The 17,505-nt window shown below is 40.3% G+C and overlaps 2 protein-coding genes across 3 annotated transcripts in view; one reads left to right on the plus strand and one right to left on the minus strand.

The window, feature by feature from the left end:
• Positions 1-17,505, minus strand: part of mylkb (myosin light chain kinase b) — a 59,477-nt gene that overhangs the window by 13,877 nt on the left and 28,095 nt on the right. For both annotated transcript variants that reach the window (XM_039689078.2, XM_039689077.2), the window contains exons 2-4: positions 3,778-4,666; positions 1,550-1,666; positions 1,353-1,418 (exon numbers count right to left, since the gene is read on the minus strand). In XM_039689078.2, coding sequence (XP_039545012.2) covers positions 1,353-1,418; positions 1,550-1,666; positions 3,778-4,420 — 826 coding nt within the window. In that variant the 5' untranslated portion in view covers positions 4,421-4,666. The remainder of the gene's footprint in view (positions 1-1,352; positions 1,419-1,549; positions 1,667-3,777; positions 4,667-17,505) is intronic.
• Positions 11,667-17,170, plus strand: gmppab (GDP-mannose pyrophosphorylase Ab). Its single transcript, XM_039689080.2, has 12 exons — positions 11,667-11,970; positions 12,186-12,283; positions 12,611-12,714; positions 12,865-13,057; positions 13,138-13,197; positions 13,333-13,463; positions 13,571-13,705; positions 13,804-13,901; positions 14,087-14,133; positions 14,204-14,296; positions 14,389-14,557; positions 16,488-17,170. The coding sequence occupies exons 1-12, from the start codon at positions 11,931-11,933 to the stop codon at positions 16,586-16,588; spliced, it is 1,269 nt and encodes a 422-aa protein (XP_039545014.2). The 5' UTR covers positions 11,667-11,930; the 3' UTR covers positions 16,589-17,170.

Raw genomic sequence — 17,505 nt, forward strand, 5'->3', positions numbered from 1 at the left:
AAGACAGAGAGGACAGTCAGATCTTTATGTGTTTCAGCTCACAGAAGTCTACCATTTTAGGCCTTCTCTTCTGTCTCCTATCTTTCATTCCATCTCTTATGCTTGGACACACCTGAGTTTTTTCCACAAGCACTGAATACTTTCAGCTGGATGTCCTGGTATTTGTCTGTTACATGCTTTTTGTTCCATAAATTGTAAATCACGTTGACATTGTTTGTTAAGAACATGACTGTAATGTAAAGGTGGGCTGCTCATGTCTTAAAGGCTGCTATGCTTACGAAATACTAGAGGAACAAATGCAGCACTAAAACGGGTTGCCTAATGTTCCAAAACACTCTCGGCTGAGTTTATTTTTTACTCCACCACAATCACATGGATTAAAACACAGGATCTAGTGTGACAGGGAAACCATTTGAGCAACACACGTTCAATCTGCCATCAGATACGAAAATCCTCCATGGATAGAGTGTGCGTGAGGGCCATTGTCCTGTCTATGGGGTCATCTTCTCAAATTACAAATATTTGTGAAAGGGAAATCTGGACTAAGGTTCATTTCACACAGCGCGGGTTTTCCGAGAATACGGTTTAGGAAATGGTGTTTAATAGTGAATTATTGTGGTTTTTGGAAGGTTACTGAAATATTCACTATGGTCATCCTCAAGAGGGACAAAACAAACACAAGGCCTATTAATAGTATGCCAAGCCTGGATAGTTATTAATGTTTGTTGCAAACAAGATTTTTGAAAAAAAATAAAAAGAAAAAAATTCCTATGCAACCATTCAAACCATGCATGAAGATTAGTCCGCAACAGCAGATATTATTTTTTCTATTGATGATTATGTACAGAACTGTATTACTTTAAAGGGATAGTTCACCCCAAAATGATCCTGTATAATAACCCAAACCTCCATGACGTTATATCTTTTTTGGAACATGAAAGAAGAATTTGTGTAAGCAAACAGTTTCAGTTCCCGCTGACCTCCATTAAATGGACAAAAAAAATACAATGGAAATCAATGGGAACCAAAACAGATTTTTGTCAAAATATATTTGATGTTCTGCAAAAGAAAGAAATGCATTCAGGTTTGGAACAAGATGTGGTGAATGATGAATGTTCATATCAATGAGTCACATGGGCTACTTTTATGAATAATGTTTGGAGCTTGACAATTACTTTTCCCCATATGGAAAAGGGCAGCGTGAACATTCTTCAAAACGTCTGTTTTTACGTTCCAGAAATGGAACAGTTTTTGAAACGATGTAACGGATGAGCAACTTTTCATTTTTGGGTGACCAATCCCTTTAAATAACTAACAGACCAAGTAAACATGCCACAGGTGTCCTTACTCACTTTCTGTTGTGGGAGTTGCACAAGGGCTCTTCCTGTTTTTCTTATCTGCTGATGGGTCTGAAGGATCTAGAAGAATGCAACACAACACATTAATCCTGATTATCAGTTTTGGGAGGAATTCGTTATAGTTGCACCCTCTCTCAATAGCTACTATGTTTCCAATGGATAAAGAGAACTCTTGGATACAAGACACTTACCATCAACAGTGACCATACAGGAACACTCTGCTTTACCACGTGCATTCTCTGCTCTGCATGTGTATCGCCCTTCATCCTCTGGTAGAGCCTTGTCAATTGTAAGGGAACACTTTTCACCTGATGTAAAAACAAGAGGTAGAATTGAACGACAAGTTTTTTGTCCTTGTAAACACGCAGATGTTTACAACTAAATAGTTTTATGACTGAAGCTTTGTTTTCAAGTCAAATTTCTGCTTTTGAATTTAGCTCGGCTATTACCTAATTTATCAAAAAACGTCAAATTCTGAAGTCGTTCTCCATAAACGTAAAAAGTAAATGATTCCACTAGCACAAATGATTCATATGAATATTTCACAAATGTCTGATAAAAATGTAAGAAGATGGTGCTGGTGTTCTTAACTGATATTTTCTAACTTAAAGGGACAGTTCACCCAAAAATAAAAATACACTCATCATGTACTCACTGTCAAGTTGGTCCACACCTTTGTGAATTTCTCTCTACTGCTGAACACAAAAGAAGATCATTTGACAAATGCTGGTAACCTATCAGTGGATGGACCTCATTGACTTCCATAGTATGGGGGGAAAAAATACTATGAAAGTCAATCGGGCAACATATTTTTGTGTCCAGAAGAACGCTTTTTTTTTTTGGGTGAACTATCCCTAAAAATAAAGTTAATAATACTTTAGGTAACACTTTATTTTGATGGTCCACTTGTGACATTAACTACAAGTAACTCGTGCCAACTAACTATAATTAGAGTATTAGTAGACTGTCTGCTAACTCTTTATTGTGATGGTCCCCCAACAGACATTCTATGACTATAAGTCTGTATAAGTCCCAAACTCTAACCTAAGAGTCTACTAATACTCGAATGAGAGTTTGTTGACATGTACAGCAGTTGCAAAGTTACTTATAGTTATTAAAGTATCTAAAGTGGACCATCAAAATAAAATGTAACCATATTTGGACATCTCTTAATAAAGTTCTTAGCTTTTTTCTTAAGATTGTTTGTCAAAACTTCAGAAGAATTTGAATTCCGGAAAATATTGTTCTATAACCTCTTGAAGCTATGATAACCTCCAACTTATCTTAAAGTCCCAAAGGTAAGATGTTCAATGAATTTGTTGGATTGTTATTGCCAAATATAAGGCTTGTCATTTTCTTCTTCAGAAAAGAGAATTTCCCAAGAATTGCATTTGGGAAAATTTCTTTCAAAAAGTGCTTAAGGCCCCTGCTTTATAAACAAATTCCACCAGAACAACAGAGAGCTTAAAGTACTGGCAAATGCATTAGTGTAGGGGACACCCATCACATCCCTGTGCGATTTAGACCCGGAGGGAATCCTTTATTGCTATTTCAGAACTTTCTAATTGTGACCAGATGATCATTCCGTCTCATGTCAGTGAAATGGGATAGAGAGACCTTAAACCCTCAGATCGAATAACCTAAGAGCCAAGATAACACTCACTGTGTGCTCCAGTTGGCCATGAATCAGCCTCAGCTTTAAGATCAAGCCTATCAGTATGTGATTTACAACACAACTCAGAACACTAAAGAAGGAACTTAGGAAGACAGGGTTTAAGCTTGTCCATATAAATAAATACACTTTTTGAAATAAAACATTGACGGTTCCATGACAATGAAATCCTTTAATATCCACAGAACCTTTCCATTGCAGAAAATGTTCTTTTATATTGGAAAAAAAGGTTCTTTAGATAATAGGATTCATTTAAAGGGATATTCCACTTTTTTTTGGAAATAGGCTCTTTTTACCACTCCCCCAGAGTTAAATAGTTTACCATTTTCGAATTCAGACGATTTTCTGATATTTAGAAGAATATCAGTAACCAGACAGTTTCTGGTCTCATTGACTTCCACCAGAAACTGTCTGGTTACTGATATTCTTCTAAATATCATAAAATCGGGTGAATGGATTCAAAAACGGTAAGGCTCAACTGTTTAACTCTGAGGGAGTTGTAAAATGAGCCTATTTCCAAAAAAAGTGGAGTATCCCTTTAAGAAAAGTTCATTGGGGAACCCAAAATAGTTCTTCTATGGCATCTCTGTGAAATCCCCCTTTTGGAATTTTTGTTTTTAAAAGTGTAACTCTATACAGACCCAAGGTTACCACATTACATTGGACTATCAATCAAGACTGTTCAGAAAATACAAGATCAATAGTAATTTTGCATTGTTATTTTAAAATTGTAGTTAACTTTTATACCTTCCTGTGATAAGATGATGAACTTGGATGCCTTCACGATTTTCCCATCAAGTATCCAGGTTATGACAGCTTGGGGGTCAGAGGTCACCTGACACTCTAACCTCAGCTTCTCTCCATCCACCACAGTGATGTCACCGAGAGTCTGTGTGAAAACAGGCGTCTTTCCAGCATCCTTCTCTCCTCCGTTCACCACTTTTGCCTTTTTATCGTTTGTCTCTGTTATTTGTCCATCATTTGTCTTGTTCTTGGGACTGGCTTTTTCCTTGATTTCAGTTGTCCCTACATCATTGCTGCTGTTTTTTTTCTCTGTTGTCGGGTTTTCCTTTACATTCACCTTTTCGCCACCATTTACGCCATTGACACCACTTCGATTTTCCTTCTGGGGTGTCTTGAGTGTTGGTTTTGATGGATTCTGTTCGTTTTCCTCAGTCTTCTCTGGTTCTGGTGCTTGCTTTTTGTTCAGGACAGACCTGAAGCCTGAAGGTGCGCTGCTTGGGGGTGGTGTGGCAGCAGGTGCTTTGGATGAACCATCTTTCTTGTTGAGCAATGATCTGAAGTCAACCTTCGTTGGGGTGCTTGTCTTGATTTCAGACCCCGGCTTAGGCCCCGACCGGGGCTTTAGAGCTGCCCTAAAGTCTGTCATCTGTCTTCCTCCGCTAACCTCTAGAAAATGAAGCTAATTTAAGAAAGTTCCTTTCGTCAATCCCTTTCTTCTCCTTTGGTAGGAGTTCCTTGCGGTCCCACGAGCTGTAAATGGATTTGGGTGTCCAGTTGAATAAACGTTCCTTCAGGATTCCACTGATCTGTGGAGGTCCTGCTCTGTCTGTGGCTTCCAGTCACTGTGCAACTCTCTGTTTTCCCCACTCCAACTACTCTTGGGACAACCCCTCTGGACCAGAATGAAAGAGGGAGGAGAGAACAGAGAGTAGAGAAAGGACAGAGGGAAGGAAAGAGATATGTGAGTATGGGGAGTGTAATCGGATTGTTTAAGAGCTTAGACTCCATTCTATAATAGGTTAATTGGAGACAGGAACACATTTCATGTCTGTGTGGCATCAAACGGGGAAACACCATTGCCTTATTAGGGAAACACTTCCAGTGCATGGGCACCAACACAGCAGAACAGAGCTAGGAGGTAAACAGATGGCAAGATAGCATCTGAATCTGATTCATCATTGTGTTAAGGACAACACAGATAAAAATCTTCAGTCTATCATCATTTCCCTGATTTGGAATTACATCCATTAAACATTTCTTTTTTGATAGCTTAATAATGAGGAAAGGAAAAGAATCTCAGGCTCATCCATGTTTTTTAGACACTGTTACGTTGGTGCTTGGACAGAAACCATAAAAGAAGTATTCTGATTATTACGTGGGTGTTTCTTTGGATGCCTAGCTTTATGACCTCTATAAATGAAGGCCCTCATTGGGCCATTTTGAAGATGCATTTCACCAATCAGGGTTGAGTTGCATGTCTCCAACAGTTTATATTAAAATGTTACATGGGCAGCCTTATATGGAAATGAAACTCACTGTTACTCTTCTAATCGTCGTGCGTGTGTGGAAGATGGACACAACATGGGAATGTATCCTAGATAAAATAGCTTCCTGTGCTGTTTTGCTTCAGTGGTGAGTGAATTTCCATTGCTGCTGGTTTGAAACAGTCAAACTCAAATCTTTAAATTGATCTCCATTTTATTCTGAGGGAGACTGGGAGTCCAATCCTCAATGACAATACAAGTCTTATAGAGATAACCATAATGATGAAATTGGATGTGTTGTCATGAGTCATGATGGATAGAACATAATCTGACCGGGTGCGATAACCGCTGACATCTGATAAAGAAATGTTCCCCTTCATTAGATGTCCACCAAGAGAAACATTTAAATAGTACATTTAAAAATAAAGTCTCATTTTGTGTGCAAAAAGCTGACACGTTACTATTGTGTGGGTTTTAAGCTCTGGTCAGCAAAATCCAGACTCTATTGTTAACAACAAAACAATGGTTCAAGCATATGAAAAGACCCTCACTTCTGCTTCTTTCAGGACAGGAGTATTTGGCTTTGCCGAACAACATTATCCAGACTTATTGGGAACAAACAAAAAGAGTGAGCATCTCATTTTTAACTGCCACTTTACATATTTTCATCAGTCATTCACTGCTTTACTCTGCTGTAAACATCTTTCTTGTCCTGGAATCTAAGCTTACACTTTTAATGAAGTGCGTAGGCCATGACAAAGCCAAATACATGTGGTTGATTTTAAAAACTATCAAAAGTAAAGAAAGAGAACATCACTTTAATTTACCTTTAAACATAATACCTAATTTATCCATTTGAGAAGTGCTAAATTTATAGTCAACTTCTCACACATACTTTTACAGTATTTATTTGCACAGGCCACATACGGGTAAACTGTGACCTTAGCAGTATTTATTGTACTCAGTTTGGCTAAACTTTTTAAAAAAACAACAAAAAATCCATCAATAAGAATTTATTCAAGAGCAAAGCAAAATGTCATTGCTCTTTCCTTCAAGAATGCTTCGATTACTAACACATGACTTCATTTGTTAGGCTGAAAAGAACTAACTGGACTAAAGATGATGCCTGAAGTGAATAAACTTTTTTAGTCACAAAATAAAATATTTTAGATCTTTTGATGCATGTTCTGATTACAAGTCAGCTGTTTCATTGGAGGAACAACTGGATGAAAACAACAGGAGAGAAATTATGATGGCAGGAATATTCCAGAATGAAGAATGGGTTGATATGAGAGCCAGGTATAAGCCAGGCAAAGAGTCGATACCTTTTAAATATAACAGCAGTTCTTGGTTACTCTTTATTTTATAGTGTCCTTGCATACAGTATAATTATTCATTAAAGTGCTGAGTAATAATAATAAATATGTAGGGTTAGGATTAGGGTTTAGTTTAGTGTAAGTTGCATGTAATTATGTATCATTTATAGTTATTACTAGGTGTAACAAGGACAAATACGTTTAGTTCTTCTATCAAAGTCCATGTACAAATATGTTCTGTATTAAAGAAATGAAAAACAATTTCACTGTACACATATTGTCACAGTCTTCGTCTGCACCATCCTGTCTGCGTCTCCAGCACTACACTTCCCATGATCCTCTTGTCTGCACACCTGAACTCACTCCCTCATCAGCCTCCCGTTCAGCGTCCTGTTCATCTGTTTCACCTGTCTTCACCTCATTATGTTTGATTCTTCAGTGTATTTAGTTCCCTCTGTTTTATTCAGTCTTTGTCGATCGTTGTTACTGTTACCCTGTGTTCCGCCTGCCTGTATCCTGTTCTTTATGATTAAAACCTTTTTGTATTGGAGCTTTCTGGACTCTGCCTGTTCCTTCCGCCTGAACCCGCACCGTGACAGAACGATCGACCCCCAAATTGGGATTAAACATGGATTCCTTCGTGGCGGTTCAACTTCTCTGCCTGGAGCAGGAGGACCGGTCCCTGGAGGACCATTTGACGGATTTCCTCTCCCTCATTCCATCCACAACCTTCCCGGACGACAGCCTCCGCAGCTTTCTTTATGCTGGCCTCAACACCGCCACCAGAGCGCAGTTGTCCGGGAACGGTCCCCCGGGGAGTTTCGCAGCATATGTGGAGTGGGTGCTGGTGTCCTGCGGATCTCCCTACACCATCGATGACGGCACCAGCCCCACTCCAACGCTCGAGCCTTCCTCTCCACTGGTTCCGTCCAGCCCCGCCGAGCCGGGGCTCTCCTCTTCGCTGGTTTCGACCAGCCCCGTCCAGACCGTCCAGCCAGCGTCCGAGACCGTCCAGCCAGCGCCAGAGACCGTCCTGCCAGCGCCAGAGACCGTCCAGCCAGAGCCAGAGCCCGAGACCGTCCAGCCAGAGCCAGAGCCCGAGATCGTCCAGCCAGAGCCAGAGCCCGAGACCGTCCAGCCAGAGCCAGAGCCCGAGACCGTCCAGCCAGAGCCAGAGCCCGAGACCGTCCAGCCAGAGCCAGAGCCCGAGATCGTCCAGCCAGAGCCAGAGCCCGAGACCGTCCAGCCAGAGCCAGAGCCCGAGATCGTCCAGCCAGAGCCAGAGCCCGAGACCGTCCAGCCAGAGCCAGAGCCCGAGACCGTCCAGCCAGAGCCAGAGCCCGAGACCGTCCAGCCAGAGCCAGAGCCCGAGACCGTCCAGCCAGAGCCAGAGCCCGAGATCGTCCAGCCAGAGCCCGAGACCAGGATCCCACCCTGCCTCCCTCTCCCGCCTCCTCTCATCTGTCCCCGTTCTTCTCTCCTGCCCTTCAGCTCCCCTCAACCAGCCTGGTCCGTGTTTCCCCGGCCTTCGCTTCACACCTCCTCTATCTGGACACTTCCTCGGCCCCCGGTCCCATCGGCTCCCCCGTGGCTGCTACCTCCCTCAGCTCCTCCATGGTCCCACAGTCCACCAGCTCGGCCAGGCTCCCTCGTCCCTCCGAACTCCCTGCACTCCCTCGTCATCCTCCCTTCACCTTTGGACTTCCTTCCCTTGGCTCCGCCCCGTCATGTCACCCCCCCGGTTCAGTTGGACTCCTCACTCCCTCCAGTCACCCGTCAGCCCTCACGCACTCTGACCTCACCGTGTCCCTCTGTGCCCCTATCAGCACTTCGGTCACCAGAGCCTGCGGTGTCCCCTTGCTCCCTCGGTCCCTCCTCAGCACCCATCATCGTCGGTCCCTCAGCTACACCCTGGTCTCCTCTCCCATCCGCTCCGCCCCTGTCAGTCGGCCCCCTGGTGTTGCCAGCCCCACTACCATCGGCTCCACCAGGGGTCCTCCCTCCAGCTGCTCCGCCCTGGTCTCGCCCTCAGCCTGCTCGGCCCTGGTCTCGCCCTCAGCCTGCTCGGCCCTGGTCTCACCCTCAGCCTGCTCCGCCCTGGTCTCGCCCTCAGCCTGCTCCGCCCTGGCCACGCCCTCAGCCTGCTCCGCCCTGGCCACGCCCTCAGCCTGCTTTGCCCTGGGGACGCCCTCAGCCTGCTCCGCCCTGGGGACGCCCTCAGCCTGCTCCGCCCTGGCCACGCCCTCAGCCTGCTCCGCCCTGGTCTCGCCCTCAGCCTGCTCCACCCTGGCCACGCCCTCAGCCTGCTCCGCCCTGGCCACGCCCTCAGCCTGCTCCGCCCTGGCCACGCCCTCAGCCTGCTCCGCCCTGGCCACGCCCCGCCCAGCCCCCAGTTCGTCCCCCCTCCTTCCTCTGTTATGCGGCGTGAGGTCACGCCTCCCGGGAGGGGGGAGTTCTGTCACAGTCTTCGTCTGCACCATCCTGTCTGCGTCTCCAGCACTACACTTCCCATGATCCTCTTGTCTGCACACCTGAACTCACTCCCTCATCAGCCTCCCGTTCAGCGTCCTGTTCATCTGTTTCACCTGTCTTCAACTCATTATGTTTGATTCTTCAGTGTATTTAGTTCCCTCTGTTTTATTCAGTCTTTGTCGATCGTTGTTACTGTTACCCTGTGTTCCGCCTGCCTGTATCCTGTTCTTTATGATTAAAACCTTTTTGTATTGGAGCTTTCTGGACTCTGCCTGTTCCTTCCGCCTGAACCCGCACCGTGACACATATAACCTAAGATCGAAACAATTTAATAATAAAATGTAATATGTATTTAATTTGAATGTAGCCTACCCTTAATTGTATAATAATGTGCCAAAACCTATGATCAAAACCAGAATCTTAGTCAAGGCTTCAGTTATAGAGCCTCAAGACTATTAGTGCTTACATGTAAACATACTAAACTGCATTTTCTGCCGAGTGTTAACATGATAGATATGCAGTGGTGCTCCTGGATGACCATAAAACACAATAAAAAAAGCCTAAACTGGAGTACACAAGTCATACATTTCACCATTAATAAACATGTTTTTTAATCTCCTCCTTGCATTTGAATTATGACAACGACACGTACGCATAACACATTCTGAAACAGTAAAACAACAGTGGGTGTGACAGAGGGGACCTCCCTTAGTATATGCATGCGGGATATTCAGTGGTGTGGAAGGAACACAACTATGCGTTGTGTCTTAGAATGGAGAGGCTCTCATTTGGGGCAGACAAGCAGGGGACACTGTTTACAGAACAGCTTGTGTGGTCTTCTTCTTTTGAGACCAGAACCTTATATGTCCATGAAGGCTTGAACCTCCAAATCAATCAGCACCTCTCATACTAGTCACGAAGCAGGGCTTCAGCGTAGTTTAAAAATTTTTTATCTTTTCCTATAGGGTGTAGTAATATAGCTTAGTGTTTCAGACTGGTCAAGTTTGCACATTTCACTTTGAAAGATGGTTGTTAGTTTCATCAGCTCAAGATTCGTGGCTTTTACATGTCACAGCTGTAGTATACTGACAATAACAGTTTAACCTTTTTTTGTAAAGCTTGACTTATAAAATGTCTTTTTTTGCAGTTTATTGAATCTATAGACAAAATCCTAAAACAAGTTTGCAAATGTGTTTTAGGATTTTGTCTTAAGGTTAAACTGTTTGCATTTAAACCTCACACTTGCAGCTGGCCTTATTGCAGGATTATAGAACTCTTTCCTTGAGTTTTCTAAAGACTGTTTTGAAAGATTGAATATTTACCTGTTTAGACTTATCTCACCCCACTGTAGCTATTGACACTGCAGAAAGTCGGCGACTTCTGTGCACCTCAGCATACACTGACCCCACTCTGGGTTGCTGTTGTTCCCAATTGCTTCCACTTTGTTATAATACCACTAAGAGTGACTGTGGAATATTTAGTAGTGAGGAAATTTCATAGGTGGCAACCTACAGTACCATGCTTGAATTCACTGAACTCCTGAGAGTGACCCAGTCAGCGGAGGGAAATTTTCAATAAATCAATAAAATGTTCCTAAATGAGCCAAGAAATTATGTGGAATTATTTTTTTCCGTGTTGCATCAAAATGCATGCAGTATATACAGTGATGATTGAGATCAAATAAACATTCTTTAAAAGCATTGATCCTTGCATTTTTAAGCATGATTTTTAGAAATTAATGTATAAATTAATATAATGTATATAATTTATAAATAAATTAATATTTATCAAATGTATTAATATAAATTAATATAATTATATTTATTAGGTTTTAGAAATTGAAGTATAAAATAATTGTAATAATTATTATTAGACGCTTTACATAGAAGGTGGAATCTCCTCAACCACCACCAATGCAGCACCTGGATGATATGAAGGCAGCCATATTGCACCAGAACGGCCACCACACACCAGCTTACTGGTGGAGAGTTGGCAGGGGGATGAAGCCAATTAGTAGCCTACATGGGATGATTAGGAGGCCATGATGGACCGCGGCCATTTATGGTCCAAGGAAAGTATTTTTGTAATTTCTACATAATGGTTACACATTGATTTTTAGAGAATAAACCTAAACACTCATAAATGTATAAACCCAAAATGATTACATTAAATACAATAAATAAATTAAAATAAATGATATCATTTCTAAGAACTTTGTTTGTTTTAAACTAGGCCCAAGGTTTCCTCTTTTCATTATTTCAGACATTCTTAATCACTGCAGGTGCCACTGAAATCATGATTGAAATACGAGAAAGTTGTAAAGAATAGACGGGAGAATCAGGTCTGCCATCTTGTGGTAGATAATTTGAACCATCTTTCCTCATGGAAAATGGGGGTAAGAGACTAGACAAAAAATAAGAACTGTTATCTGTCTGTATGAGAATCATGTGGCCGGATTTGTATTCTGTATTTAATTCTGTTTAATGCTTGTTTGACCTAAATATGGAACATCTGGACGAATCTGTCCATAAGTTGACCCATATCTCCTCTAAACAGTATATTAACCTAAACAGACGACCAGATTGGGCAGAGCAGCAGACACGTCACAATGGGCGGGGTTGCAGTACACTCACTTCCGCATTACTGTATTGAATGGATTTAATAAAACTGGTTATGGAGTCAGTTTCGTGTTGTTAGAAAAACTTGACCCTAGAAGCTGTTTTTTTTTATTATTTATTTCATTAAACAAAATTTGTAATCATTAATTTTCATAAAAAGTTTACATTAAGTAACGTTATTCACATTAAAAAAATCGACGTGATATATAACCAGCGAATTAATTCAGTATTTCGTCTTGAAGAGTGGACTGCATCATAACTGAAAGATGTTAAAAGCGATTATCCTAATTGGGGGGCTTCAAAAAGGTGAGACTTTAGTTATTTTTTGAATGTTATATGAATGGTGAATGCAACAATATCGCATTACGATGACGTGGCGCAATGGACGTGTGATAGCGTCCGATATAGGATAACTGAAATCCTTTTAAGTTACAGTATTAATATGAAAGTAGCAAATACTAGTAAATTCGGAGATTAAAACTTTATAGAAAAAGCTTTTCATTAAAATGTCCTGCGTTCAGGTACCAGGTTCCGCCCCCTGTCATTCGAGGTTCCCAAACCGCTGTTCCCTGTGGCAGGAGTTCCCATGTTACAGCACCACATAGAAGCCTGTGCCAAAGTAAGAAACTGATGAATGTTGATTGTGTTTTTCACATGTAAAGTCTATTAAATTGACGTTACATACCTACAAATAAAGGTTCTTGACATCTATGCCCCATGAAAAACTTTTAGCATTTAATTCCACTGCACCATTTTAGGCCTATAGTGGGAAAAGGTTATTTAGATCATTAAAATGTTCTTCACACTTCTTTTAAGAACTGTTCAATTAAAAGTTATTTGAGAAACCCCAAATGGTTATTATATTATTGAAACCTTTATTCTTAAGAATATATTTACAGTAATCAATATCTATTTTAAAAGTCTTCCATATTTTATTCTCTTACAGGTTCCTGATATGAAAGAGATCATACTAATAGGGTTTTATCAGCCCAATGACGAGCTAAACCGGTTCATTTCTTGTGCTCAGCAGGAGTTTAAAATCCCAATACGGTAGATATGAGTTCAAATCAGTGGACATTTTAAATAAAACAAATTGCTTTTTTTTATTATTATTATATGATTGCTACTATATTAAGATCTGATAATCTTGTAATTTAAAAATATATAGGCTTAATCACTTTTTTGTTTATAAATCTGAAGGTACCTACAGGAGTTTACTGCCTTGGGGACAGGTGGTGGGATCTATCACTTTCGTGACCAGATCCTCTCTGGAGGTCCGGATGCATTTTTCCTCATGAATGCTGATGTATGCTCTGAGTTCCCCTTGCAGGAAATGCTCCGATTCCACCGTCAACATGGCGAGGGTCATTGTGGAGTCTTACTTGGAACTACAGTAGGTTTAACTTTAGTAAATGAGGGAGAGGATAATATGATTTGGGGATTTTAATCCAAACGTCTTACTATGTCTCTTAGGCCAATAGAACACAATCTCTGAACTATGGCTGCATTGTGGAAAATCAAGAGACAAATGAGGTACTATGAATAAAGCTACAAGATTGCTTGCTTATAATAATTCACATGAGGTGTAGGTCAAACATTCAGTTAAATAAATGCCAATAAGAAGATGCTTACGTTCACAATATGCTAATATCACTCATTTTCTTTCAGATGCTCCATTTTGTGGAGAAACCCAGTACTTTTGTAAGTGACATTATCAACTGTGGTATCTATTTGTTCACACCAGATATATTTGCCCATATTGGGAAGGTTTTCCAGAGGAACCAGCAAGAGAGGATCCAGTGAGTGTCACTCACATAATTTAGTCCCTAAACCACATTGCACATTGTATAGTACAAGGTCAGCCTGACCTGTTTGCACTGAAATTAGTTTTATTTTTTTTCCACAGAGAAGAGCTCACTAATGGCAAGCAGATGCCAGAGGTGATTCGGCTGGAACAGGACATCTTTACAACCCTAGCAGGGCAGAAAAAACTCTTTGTATACAAAACTCAGCATTTCTGGAGTCAGATAAAGTCTGCAGGGTAAATCTGTCTTTCTTTTGATTATGTTCTTTCACCCCCACCCCCTTTCTGCCACTGTTACTTATATACAGTAGATGATGTTTTATAATACAATACAGGTCAGCAATATACGCTAGTCGTTTGTACCTCAAGCAGTATCATCAGACACATCCTGAGAGACTGGCCACAAACCAAGACGGAACTCCCAAAATAATAGGTAAGATGCATGAAGTATTCTCTCTGGATTCAGATAATTTTCACTCAGATATTGCTAGTAAATTTCACAATTATTACAAAGAAACAGAATTAAAGTAGAAAGGCTGAAACATATGTGAAATTACTTAAATTACTGACTTTGTAAAGCTACAAAGTCACTTAAAAGTTTTGGTTTTCCACCTTCAGGAGATGTTTATATCCACCCTACAGCAAACATTGATCCCTCTGCTGTGGTGAGTACATGGATAACAGCTTATATAACAATATTTTTATAGTGTACTGAATTTGTTTCTCTTTCTTCAGCTGGGTCCTAACGTGTCTATTGGCAAAGGGGTGACGATTGGAGGAGGCGTAAGAGTGAGGGAGTCCATCATTTTACATGGAGCCGTGTTACAGGTTAAGCGGGTTACTGCTCACATTTACAACAATGGCAATCAGAAATGAAAGGGAAATGACTGAATGATTAAATATCTGATTCTCTGTTTCAGGACCACTGTTGTGTGTTGAGCAGTATTGTTGGGTGGGACTGTACAGTGGGGAAGTGGGCAAGAGTTGAAGGAACGCCAAGTGACCCAAATCCCAACGATCCTTATGCCAAGATTGACAGCGAGACTCTGTTCAGGGATGGAGGTCTAACCCCATCCATCACCATCCTTGGTATGAAGATCTTCCCTCTATTACAAATAATTCTTTTGATGGCAAAGCTGAATTTTCAGTAGCTATTACTGCACTATTCAGTCACATGATCCATCAGAAATCATTATAATATGCTGATTTGGTGCTCAAGAAAATATCTTATTATTATCCATCTTGAAAAAGCTCAAAAGAACAGTACTCTTTTAAAAATATTTTGTATTTACTGCCACTTTTGGTCAATATAATCCATCACTGCTGAATAAGAACTAAAATTGGTAACTACATGTTAAACTAACTACATGTTAACTAACTCTCATTAGATTATTAGTCGACTGCATGCTTAAAGGGATAGTTCACTTTGAAATTAATTTTTGATGTTTTAGCTTACCTCAAGGGCATCCAAGATGTAGGTGTCTTTGTTTCCGCAATATTTTCAATTTTGACATTTTTCGGTCAAACCGTTGTTGTCTGTCAGTCATATAATGCAGGTTTAGGGGGTCCACGTCAAAGAGCATGCACAGAGAAGTCCAAATTAAACATGATTTAATGACTCGTAAATGTAAGTACACATTGATGGGCTAAGACACGAAACGAGCGGTTTGTTTGAGAAAACGAATAGTATTTATATCGTTTTTACCTCGTGTAACCACAGCCATGTCCAACTGATCTGAATCAGTTGTCCAATGTCCACCTGAACCGAACTGAACCATGTCCAACGTTCCAATGGAAGACGATTTCGATATATCGAAATATGTTTAGTAAAAGGTAAAACTTCCGAAATCTCTGTGTAAACAATGAGTGACGTACAAGCGCAAGCGATCACTTCCGGCGTCACGTTGGACGCGGTTCAGTTGGACATTGGACAACTGATTCAGATCAGTTGGACATGGCTGTGGTTTCAAGAGGTAAAAAACCGATATAAATACTGTTCGTTTTCTCACACAAACCACTCGTTTCATGTCTTAGGCCATCAATGTGTACTTACATTTATGAGTCAATAAATCATGTTTAATTTGGACTTCTCTGTGCATGCTCTTTGACGTGGACCCCCTAAACCTGCATTATATGACTGACAGACAACAACGGTTTGATCGAAAAATTTCAAAATTGAAAATACTGTGGATACAAAGACACCTACATCTTGGATGCCCTTGAAGTAAGCTAAAACATATCAAAAATTAATTTCAAATTGAACTATCCCTTTAATATCTGCTAACACTTTATTTTGATGGTCCCCTAACAGACACTCTACTGACTATTAGTAACTTGGCAACTACATGTCGACTTATTACATGTCCTAACCCGAACCGAACAGCCTACTAACTCTCTAATGAAAGTTAGTTGATATGTAGTTGCAAAGTTACTTATAGTTGTATGTCTTAAGTGGACTATTGAAATAAAGTGTAACCCTAAAGTCTTACTGATTATGATCTGAATTGTGTTTTAAAGGGATACTCCTCCGTTTTTTTCATATTAAACTATGTTATTCCTTTTACTAAGATGAGTTGATGCATACCTCTCTCGTCTCAGTGTGTGCACTCAATCGTAACTCAACTCACTCAAAACTAGCCCAGTTTATTCAATATGGGCCAAGCAGAGAAGCGACCAAACACCTCCACGTTTTCCCTATTTAAATACAGTTACTCGAGCAGTGTAACTCGACCTGACGGTGACACAAAATGAAACGTTGCGCTTTTCTAAGCGTGTAAAATTGAGTCCACGCACTGAGACGACAGAGGTACTGTATGTAACTCTTAGTTAAGTGAATAACATAGTTTAATATGAAAAAACAGTGGAGTCTCCCTTTAAACATGTGAATGAGATGTAATGGTAGGGGCAGTCCAGAAGGTGGAGCTGTTCCTTAAAAAATTATAACAATGGATCCTCTTGCTACCTCATTTATGTTGCAACAGGACGCTTGTCTGACAATCTCTCTATGTTTTCCTTGTAGGCTGCAATGTGAATATTCCATCAGAGGTCATCATTCGAAACTCTATCGTCTTGCCTCATAAAGATCTCAACAGGAGCTTCAAAAACCAGATTATTCTATAGAAGACACTTTCCTCATTTGTCTTTCTCAAAACATACAATACTTTGGGTCATGTATAGTATATAGCGTAAAGATTGCACAATGTTTAATGTTCATTGTTATTTCTAATGTTTATGTATTTGGTACTGTTCAGAGAAAATGAGTCCACTTGTGATCAAATTGTACTGCAGTATATATGAATGAATAATATGGTTCAACAATGGGATATTTTCCTGATTATTTCAGGACTGGGAATTTTGTATTTAATGACATTACGCTATGCTGATGTACCAGCCTTATCCACATACAGTAACATAACATTAGCTTTAAATTGTATTATTCCTTAATTACAAATCACATATGTTGCCTTTTTAGCAAATTAAGGAGTGAAGTATTTTTTATAGAAACTGACAGATTTGAAGGCACATAGTTTAGGGGCTTTTGGTAATTATTCCTGATTTTTGCCACAAACATTTATTAAAATCATTTCAACCACAGAAACAAACACCAGAGCATGTCAATATTTGTTATGTCAAAGTAACAAGTCCACTGTGCACAGAATGAGTCGGATGCTTTTATATTTTAAATAAAAACAATAGAATCAATCTTAACGGATTAAACATTACTGAAGTTTACATCATATCAAATTATTCAGCTTTGGAACAGATAAAAACTGATAGGGTGATATGAGTGACCCTTCTGACTGGAGGGAAACAGTAAGAAAAGACTGACATATCTGTGGTTACGTGTTTCTTTGCCATTTACTTTGTGTGTGTGTGTGGTTTTCTGTTAGCTAACGTGAAATGCAGAATTGAAGGCTTATTCAACACATATTTGATATTTTGTTGTTTTTATAAAATGTATTTATTTATTTATGACCAAAGTAGTAATGCTGGAAAGGTGAGATTGTCTGCACTGACATTTTCAAATGAAGTATTTA

Source organism: Pimephales promelas, chromosome 8 (genome assembly GCF_988280905.1).
Source record: "Pimephales promelas chromosome 8, fPimPro1.hap1.1, whole genome shotgun sequence".
NCBI classification, from domain to species: Eukaryota; Metazoa; Chordata; class Actinopteri; order Cypriniformes; family Leuciscidae; genus Pimephales; species Pimephales promelas.

Coding starts and splice junctions, on each gene's coding strand:
- gmppab (XM_039689080.2), top strand. CDS start 11,931: ATGTTAAAAGCGATTATCCTAATTGGGGGGCTTCAAAAAG. Junction 12,715..12,864: donor GAGTTTAAAATCCCAATACG/GTAGATATGAGT, acceptor ATAAATCTGAAG/GTACCTACAGGAGTTTACTG. Junction 14,134..14,203: donor ACATTGATCCCTCTGCTGTG/GTGAGTACATGG, acceptor CTCTTTCTTCAG/CTGGGTCCTAACGTGTCTAT.